We start from the raw sequence: 10,271 nt of genomic DNA on the forward strand, positions 1-10,271 counted from the left end.
AAGGTCTAAGGAATTAGGGTCTAGTCACATATAGTTTGTCATAAATTAAATCCTACATAATTAAAATAGTTAGTAAGAAAAGTTAATCCGGAAAAATAGATAACTCTGAAGCCTTAACTATTTATCCATATTTTTATTCCCAATTTATTTAATTGTCTATACTTTTGATATTTTGAATTTGAACTTAAACCTTTTGAACATCTCAAAACCAATTTCTGCTTGCCTAACTGATCCAATCAATTAATCATTGTTGTTTGATCCATCAATCTTCGTAGGATCGACCCTTACTCACATAAGGTATTACTTGGTACGACCCGGTGCACTTGTCGGTTAGTAAGTGTGGGTTATAAATTCCGCACCACCTACACCGCCGTCTCAGTAGGGGACCACGACAATGATGACGACGATTATCGGGATCTATAAGAGTTAGGGTTTTATTTCGTTATTTGTCTACTTTGTTGCATTCTACTTCTGTGACGTTTTATTTTATTTAGACCATTTATTTTTAATAAAATAATTTATTAATTTTTGCTAATTTTATATTTCTGTTCACAATTTTGTTAACAATAGTTCTAATTCGACTACTACTTGTGGCTTAACTATGACAAAAAATAAAAAATATAAAAATACTATCATCGAATTTACCGTTCGATTTATCCAACTGTAACTTGGCGCCTAAACACGTGAAATGGCACCAAAGTTACCGTTGGATTAATCTGATGGTAATCATAAACTTAGTCTCGACAAATTCATTGAAAATATCGACGGAAAATTCGTCGGTAATTAGCGTCAGACAAAAAAATCTGCTGGTAAATAGTTTTCGGCGCTAATAATTCCGTCAACTCTAGGATGACAGTAAATTTGATGGTAAACTCATTACTGACGGATTTATTTGATTAATTTGACGATAAATTCGATGGTACTCAGTATTTTTCTTGTAGTGTGTTTCAATATGATTCCCAGTCATTGTCTTTGGATGTATGAGAGGGATAACGGTGGCTGGGGGGTTTAAAACCTGAATTTTTTGAAGGGTTTGACGTTTTTTGCCGCATGTCTTCAGCATGGAACCGTTTGGGTCTTAAGGGGTATCTAGGTGTCCATGTCAAAAGTGTTGACTGATTAAGTGGTTAGGACCTGCGGACATAATGCTTCACATCTACCATAATGGGTTCAAGGATGGGTATTGAATTTGGACGAAACACAGAGAAGTGGATGAGTAGAGAATTAACCGGTCTGCCTCTAATTTGAATAGGTCCGGTTGATAATCAAATAGGGTTTGGATGGTGAGAGACCTAAACATGGATCAAATAAGTTGGGAGGCTAACCAAGAGAGATATAACGAGATGGTGTGTGATGCAAGAGGTGTCACGTAATTGGAAGAGGCTGAAGAAGAGCCTAATTTGGAAGTGAAGACATTTTATCATCTATTAGAATCTGCTGCGAACCTTTGTATGAGAGGTGCGTTCATTTAGAGTTGTCTGCATGTGTTAGGATGATGAGTATTAAGTCAGAGTCAAATCAAACCTAAGAGTCCTTTGATAAGTGGGTTACCATTTGCAACGAACTGATAATATAGTTCTGTAATATGTATTTCTTTAAGAAAATTTGTGGAGAATGTAATATAGTTAGCTTTATTTCAGATATTTTAATACCAAATCATTCCATATCTTTAATTTAAATTTTTGATATTTCACATCAGGTTTAAGGCACTATTTCAACTATTAATTATCAGGGGTACATTATAGATGGACAGAAAAAGATTATTTTAAAAAAATAAAAAACTACTGTTGAAACCACCGTCTGAATATTCTGACAGTAACAATCCAACTATTCTTTTAAAAAAATTTAAAAATCATTTCTATCGAAATTATCGTTGGATTTATCCGATGATAAGTTGGTGAGTGACGTATGACTTGGCGCCAACATTACCATAAGAAAAATTCCGCCGATAGCGTTAATCAGATTTTGTTTTCGTACTAACTATATTCAGCCACAGAATCCAATGGTAATTATTGTCGGACGAAAAGAATCCGACGGTAACCATTTACCGGCGAGATTTATACCGTTTGATTCATTCCGATGATAAATCTAATTTAATTACCGTTAGATTTTAATTATTTTTCTGATAATACTCAGCATTTTTCTTATAGTGGTAGGTTGGCAGTTGGTTGATAGGTCAAGGAAGCTCAATAGGTATTTGGTCAGCAATCAATTAATTGGAGTAGGTAGCCAATCGGCGGCCAACTAGTCGAGTAGGTTAACAAATGGTCATTGGTCATAGTGCATGGTCGATGGGCAAGCGATAGCTAATTTGACATATGTAGGATGTTAGTAGACCGATTAGGGGTTAAGAGGTGGTTAGTAGATTGGTTAGTGGACATCGATCATGGGATGATCATTGGCTGGTTGGTCAGTCGAGGTTGCCCACCGTTGGATAGGGTAGGTCGTCGAGCTGTTATTTGGTCGATGACGCCAGTTGATTTGGATCTTTCAGTAGGTAGTCAGTCAGTTCATGACCAACATAAGTCATAGGTGGTTGGTTAGTAGATTGCCTGTCAATCAATTGGTGAGATTTTGTCGGCATATGGTTAGCCAGTGCTATTAATATATTTTTCTATATATTCTTGCCTGCATTTTCTTTTCAAATCATTTTTTTATATTAATATATAAAGAACGAAATGGTCTTTTTAATTAATAATATAAAATAAGAAGAGAGATATAGTGAATGGAGAAGGGTCTCTCTTATCTTTAAAATACTTCTTTTCATATTAATATATACATATCAAATTATTTTTATTTGAAAATATAAAATAAGAATAGTGGGGAAAGAAGGAGAGAGACAGTGAAAGAAAGAGAGAAAAGAAAAGAATTTTTTATTTTTGGAAGAAAATATTTTATTTCAATTGTAATAAGAAAATGTCATTTGATATATTTTAGTTATTAAATTAGTAGTTAGTAATATATGGTAGGTGGAGAAAGAAGAGAGATGGAAAAGAAGAGAAGAGCAAGGGAGAACTCCTTAATTATAGAGGAAAAAAAATATTTCAATTGCAATGAAAGAGTGCAATGTGACCTATTATGGTTGTAAAATTAGTAATATATATGTTTCAATTTTTATTTAATTTCAATTGTAATTAGAGAATGTCATATTGTACATTTTAGTTAACAAATTAATAAGGTTAATAGTCAAATTAATTCGTGAAAGATGGGGCATACTTCAAATTTGTCCCTAAAAGATTTCTTCAATCAAATTGGTCATTCAAAGATTACGAATTAATTATATTTGTCCTTTATTGACTCTATTAACAATTTTCGCCAATAATTAATTATATGAAATGATAATTGATAACATACATAATACTTGACATGTCTAATTGAACGTTGACTAGATATATTTATGAAAATCTATTAATTTAGTTCATTTTTTCTAATTACATAAACTATATTCCCAATATGAACTAGCGACTAAAATTGATAAATTTCAAAAACAAATTTGGTTAGCGTCCAGTTGGACATGTTAGATATCATGTATGCTATCAATTAACATTTTACGTATCAAGAGAAGGGCAGCATAGCATTAGCTTCAATTGAACAAGATCAACCTTAAAAAAGAAAGGTGGTATGCCAAAGAACCGTTAAACGCTTCAACTTAGCCACTAAAAAAGGCGAAGGCTGGGCAAGAGACTAGGCCAACTTACTGCTTACTGTCATGGTTTAAGCTTTAGGATCCATAGACGGAACAGCACGCAAAATCCTATCCTAATAGGTAGGGCTCGCTACTCGTTGTTCTCTTTCGTGCTATTGGTTGTAAAGTGCTGTTCAAGTTGAGTTAACTACAGGTCCGAATGAATTGGGACACCAGACCATATCTTACGTGGAAGTAAGCCCTTTGTTTTTATACGAGTTTTCGAAGGTCCTCTTTTCTTAGAGATCTGGTAGTCGATGTCCTCTTTCAGAGTGACCCCCTTTCATCAACGTTGACAAAAATTGTTAATGGAGTCACTGAAAGATAAATATGATTAATTTGTTATTTTTGAATGACCGATTTGATTGAAAAAAATTAGGGATGAATTTGAAGAATGTTTCATCTTTCAGAGACTAATTTGACTATTAACCCCAAATTAATGTTTAGTCATTGATAGTGATATATAAGAGAGATAAAAAAAATTAGGAGGAAAAAAATTTTTAATTTTAGAAAAAAATATCTCATTTCATATAATGAAAGAATGACATGTGGTATATTTTTGTTGTAAATATAATATAATAATATATAATATAATAATATACAATAGATATATTTCAATTTCAATATTTCAGATTTAATTTTAATTTAATTTCAAGTGCAATTAGAGAATGTCATGATGTAAATTTTAGTTATCAAATTAATAATTAGTCATTGATAATGATATGTAAGAGAAATAGAGTTAGTGAAGAATGGAGAGAGATAGAAAAAAGGAGATAAAGAAAGAGAACATTTTTTAATTTTTTTTAAAAAATATTTCAATTACAATGAAAAAATAACATGTGACACATTTTAATTACAAATTAATAATATATAATACGATGATGATAATAAATTTTGAAAAGAATAATTCATGAATAATTAATTTTAGACATTTATTTGACACAAAACTACATAATAAGATAAGATGATTAGGTAATAATGCTACATTTGTAGAGGAATCTCTGTGGCTTGAGATTTGGTGTGTGTGTTGTTTGTAATGGGGGCAGGTTCTTGTGTGGCTTTGTGTTGATGAGTAGCATAATAACGATGTTGGTCTGGACTGATAAAAAAGTTTGATTCTGTGTAACTAGATGGACTAATTGGAGGGCAATGTGTACTTGCTAATACTGACGTAGGACTACTAGTTACACTTGAATCACTTTTCTTGAAAGTGTGAGAGCTCAAGTCTCTCTCATTGAAGGTGTTTAGTAACACTCCAATACGTCTTTTAATGGAACTATCAGAACGATTATGATTTGACAAAATATGTCTATGCTGATATAGGAATGTGGCTAAAAAGATTATGAGTGCTAATAAGCAAGAAACACCTACAACCAAGAATAGACCCCAGAAGCTTTCAAGTCCTAGGCTTGTAGAAGAAGATACTTGTGCATTAGTATTAGAATCTCTACAACTGCTTCCATTCAACCATGCATTCTCAATTCTTCTCATGTTGGTTCCTTGTCTCATCACATTCAATATTGCCCTTGATATGTCTCCCACAAGAGGTGACCCTCTTGGAAACACCTGATCATATCATAAATTAGGATCAAATGATAATGTTTTTATATAATAAGAACATAACTAATAAAATTGAAAGAGTACATAAAAAGTATGCAAAGATAAAGAACATTTTGTTATGTATTTTTTAATCGATTGAAATTTATGAAAGTAAAACTAAAAATATATATAGAGTATTTGCATATAAAAGATAAAAGATAAGACAAAGATAAAAAAGACTAAAATAGAGTAAAATTGAAGTCTTGAGACTTTTTATATTTTTATTGTTGTCATGAATTAAAATAAAAGAATAATTTCATAAAGGTCTTATCCTCATTGATTACATAAATCGAATGATACTACTGAGTTCTATCGATGTAGCAGAACTTACAAAGCCAAAGCCACCAGTTTTAAATCTTGGCTCAACCATGGCATACTTGGAACAATAAGTCTCAAGGAGGCGCATCACGTAGGGGACTTCGTCGAACGCCGCGTCAATGCCGCCATTGGCGCTTCCTTTGGTGAAGAGGTCATTGCATTCTTCTACGGAATTATAAACCTTGAGCTGCTCATCTTTGAATCCCATGTCCTTCAACATTCCAGGAACAAAAGAACCTTCCAGATAACCAACATTCAACCGATTCTTTAGGAGTTGATGAACATCAGTATTCGCTGGGCGTAGTTGCTCAACTGTTAAGAGAGAGGTAAGGCTTGCAGTGTAGCTTTGAACCAAAATTTGAACCACAAAAACCCATACTATCACCACAAATCTTCCACAGTTGCTCTCCACTCTCTCCTCTGCATAATCACCACATATATGCAACGAATGAATTAAGAATATATGTATCAAATAATCAAAGGGAGTAGACACTTACGATGAGAAAAAACCATGGTTGAAAAGGAAAACCACAAGCTAGTGCCAATTTGATAAGGCAGAGGCCCTCTGAAATGGTTGTTGATTCGGTGTTCAAGAACCCAAACAACAAATCCTATGAATACAAATGTACAAAATGTTGTAACCCAAAGGTCCCATGTCAATGGCTTCAAGAAGGCCCATGCATTCTTCTTTCTGTTGTCTCTTATTGGAACAACCATAGTCACACCAGATTCTGTGTACGGCAACGTGAAATCAACAAAATTGGACCTGTTTGCCGTAATCGTTGTATCCCCCACCACAGCATCAAACTTCTGTTCCATTCAGAAATTGTAGATGCATCATAACATATGATAGCCTAAGAACGAGATGTACCAATAATAAATAGAAATTAAGTAGCAAGAGGCCGAGAGCATATGAATAAAATATTACGCCTTACCCCATAATAAACTTGGGTGATCAAATCATCATAAGTTCCTGCCATCTCACCGTTGGACTTTTCAAATGGAATGAATTCAAATGGAAGGGCATAAGGCAAGGCTTCTACCACAGCATTGAAGACATCAATGCAGAATCCAGTGACCTTTCTAGAATTCGTAATAGGGTCATGAATTATTTTCACAAATTCGGTGTAGCCACAATCTTTCACTGGAACCCCTATCTTTAACTTGTTACCATTTGTGGGAATCTGCCATCCCTTTGGAACAGAGTAGGAGTCCCCTGGCCATATAATTGTTCCTAGATTCTCCTTAGAAGTTGAATATGCAGTTGTTGCATTTTTGGCATTCATATTTCTAATTAGTCCCTTTTCTGGCATCCAAAATCCAATGTTTCTTTCCCCGTTACCAATCGCATTAACTATCTCAAATGCTGATGCTTGTAACTCCCCACCACCAACTAATTTGAAGTCACCACCAACACCTTTGAATCTAACATTTGACAAAGCTTCTCTCAGCTTCTCACCATTTCGCGAAACGCCAAAGTTTTCAAGATCAGTCACATTGCTTGAGTTCTTGCCCACATTAGTGAAGCCAGAAAGGGTGCTGTCAAGTTTCTCAACGGCCATGGCCAATGCAGTGGTAGCATCATAGGCCCATATTCCAAAAGCATTCAGATTGATATCAACAAGTGTTGGATTGTCTCTTAGGAACTGTCTTTTCCATCTAGCTCTAAAATCAAGAAATTGTTTAGTTCTTGGAATGTAAGGTCTAACGCCCAAGACACCTTCCATGGATTCCATAATTGAAGAGTCCAAGGAGTTGAAGAAATTAGCCATTCCATCGGTGACAATCCAAACATAGCCTTGATCCATCATGCCAATGGTTTTCGCAATGGCGAAGAGACGAGAGCCAAGAAGGGGTGTCATGTGAACGACAAATAATCTAGTTTGCATAGTCATGAGCTTGTAGAGCTCTCTTTCAATGGCATCATCTGTGGCTGAGAAATCAATGGCAGACAAATAAGGAACACGGATGTATGCTTTTTGAAGTGAATTAGTTAACCATGGAATGAGTCCTTCGCCATAACTGTTGTCCACATAAATTGGAACCACTTCTTTCCACCGAAAAGCTTGGATAATGGCGCTTATGGCTTCTACCTGAGTTGAATCTTTCTGAGCAATTTGGAAGAAATATGGGGTGTGGAGTGATGAGAGAGAAGGGCTCGTTGCTGAGAACGTGACAATGGGCACGTGCGCTTTGTCTCCGAGGTTGATCACAAACATGGCTTCCATTGTTGTAACTGGTCCTATCACAGCTTCCACTTGCTCATTCTTTAAGAGATCTACAACTGCAAATAATATACATAAAAACATCAATGCAAGGACCATTAAAGAAATCATAACGACTTTCAATGCATGCAGTAGTTGAAAAAGTAGACCAACAATGGTCAAGCTAGTTTATTCAATAAAATGCTTGACGCCACTCTTAATTAATTGGTAATGATTTTGTCATATAGCTATGGTTGACAGCTATTATTACTTAAACCGATAACAACCACTGTTTTTATATTGAAAGAACTCTACTGTACATGTTAGGAATTTTGGAAGGAAGGAAGGACCGCTCTGATGTACAGTTGCAGTTATGTCTCTTTGATGCAGTGTAACTTCAACCAAACTATTTCCTAGCGAACACTGATTCTTCAGATTTTGATATAATAATATTTCCTTATTAGGCTTCATTTTTTGATGATAGAAGTTGTACTGTAAGATATATAGTTTATATTTTTAAGATCATAATATTGAATTCCAAAAGGAAAAGTATAGGTAGACAACAAAAATATTAAACAATATGAACAATGGATATATCGAATATTCATTTTACTAAGTGTGCGGATGGTTATTCTAATATTTAACATTTAGGTAAATAATTTAAAGATATAATATATTTTTTTTATTGATAGTTATTTATATTGTTCAAAAAAATCATTGGTTACATATCATAACCATTCCAAAATATTCATGCTAAGGTTTAGCTGCTACTTAAGCCTTTACTTTGTTCTAATTTGTTGCAAGGCAAGCTAGCATATCTAATAATAATTAGAGCAAAGAAAATATCCATAACCTGCATCTATATGTCTATTCATTACCTAATTAATATTAATTCCATAATTTTGCAGTAGAAAAGAAAAATATATTATAGAGTATCTTTATGTATATTTATATTGAATCTTACACTATTTATAAAATAATGGAAAAACAGTAAGCTAAGACACTTTAAATTGCGTTTGTTTTTTGAAATTGGAATTAAAATTGAGATTAAAGACTAAAATAAAATTTTAGTTTTATGACACAATTTCAGTTCCTTCAGTATTTTTAAAAGTGGAAATATAGAATATTAAAACTTTTTAAAAAAAAACTAAAATTTTAATAATATTTTTTTAAAAATATTTTAATTTAACTTTTTAAATTTTAAATTTATCACTTAATTTTTATATTTATCTTAAACTAAATATAATATCATATAATTCACTTTTATATATTTTATACTAAATATAATGTAAAAATTTAATTTAGTCTTTATCTATTGGTTTCATTTTTCCTTCTTAGTGTACAATAGTAATATTGAATCACACCTCTGATGATCTTCTATATATGCGAATAGAAATAAAACCATAATACTAAATAGAAATATGCATTCATAATGCTATTATTTTTTTTAGAAATGAAAAAAATAATGTGTAATTCAGTATTATAATTAATTTGTATATTTTTTATATAAATTTAAAATTTTTTATTTTATTTTAAATAACAAACCGAATCCTCAGATTTAAAAAATTGGAAGATCAGATTTCTATAATACACAAATCGAAGAATCTGATTTGTAGTGAGATGATTTTTTTCTATTTTTAAACAAATTTAAAATTTTTTTCAACATTAAAATACAAATCTAACCCTTAAAATTATATTTTTTTAAAAAAAAATTGAAAACAAAATTTGTGGTATTCACAAAAAAAAAAAAAAAACACACACACACACTAACTCTCCACATTATTAAAAATCACCACCAAAATCTCAATAATAAAAATAAAAAGCGTGATAATGCATGGAGAAATTAAGTTAAACATTGAAAAGCAAAGTTAATCACTAAGAGCGGATAAATAGATAGAGGGAACAAACCTTGAGCAGCAGCGGTAACAATGTCTCTTTGGGAGTCCCTAAGGATAAGTTGGAGCCTAGTTTTGTAATAAGGATGAGAATCATAGAAATCATTGACACACATTCTGATACTGTTTGAACCCATCTTTCCTACCATTCCCCCACTTAAATCAAGCACCACTCCCACTTTCACTACTCTTGTTTGGAGTAGTGTTGTTGCCTTGTTTCTTTGACCCATCACTGTTGCTACCACACCAAAGAACCACCAGAAGAGACTTAGAACCAAGGTTGTAGGAGCCTGATTCTTCACCATTTTTCTTGAAATTAATAATTACTTGCCAAAATTCATTATATATATGTTGATGAGGAACCCAGCTAGCTAGTAGCTACCTACCTAAACTATTATTAGGACTATAGCGTACTATTTGTTAAGTCGTCGCCAGTCTTTGAAAAATACTTTTAAAATATATTTAATTAATATCTATTTTACAAAATTCTTTTTAATATAAAAATATTTATATATTATGTATTTTTTTTAAAAGAGCTCAATACAATAAGTAGAGCAAGAACAACAATAA

General features: G+C 32.5%; 1 protein-coding gene across 1 annotated transcript; it reads right to left on the reverse strand.

Annotated features, from left to right (window-relative positions):
• Nucleotides 1-4,565: 4,565 nt before the first annotated feature.
• On the reverse strand, nucleotides 4,566-10,071 carry LOC107470528 (glutamate receptor 2.7-like). The gene is made up of 5 exons (XM_016089928.3): nucleotides 9,715-10,071; nucleotides 6,538-7,886; nucleotides 6,100-6,412; nucleotides 5,616-6,022; nucleotides 4,566-5,251 (listed from the first exon to the last, which is right to left on the reverse strand). Exons 1-5 carry the CDS (start codon nucleotides 10,004-10,006, stop codon nucleotides 4,667-4,669), a joined length of 2,946 nt encoding a protein of 981 aa, XP_015945414.1. The 5' UTR covers nucleotides 10,007-10,071; the 3' UTR covers nucleotides 4,566-4,666.
• Nucleotides 10,072-10,271: the final 200 nt, after the last annotated feature.

The sequence above is a fragment of the Arachis duranensis genome, chromosome 10 (assembly GCF_000817695.3).
Source record: "Arachis duranensis cultivar V14167 chromosome 10, aradu.V14167.gnm2.J7QH, whole genome shotgun sequence".
Classification (NCBI taxonomy): Eukaryota; Viridiplantae; Streptophyta; class Magnoliopsida; order Fabales; family Fabaceae; genus Arachis; species Arachis duranensis.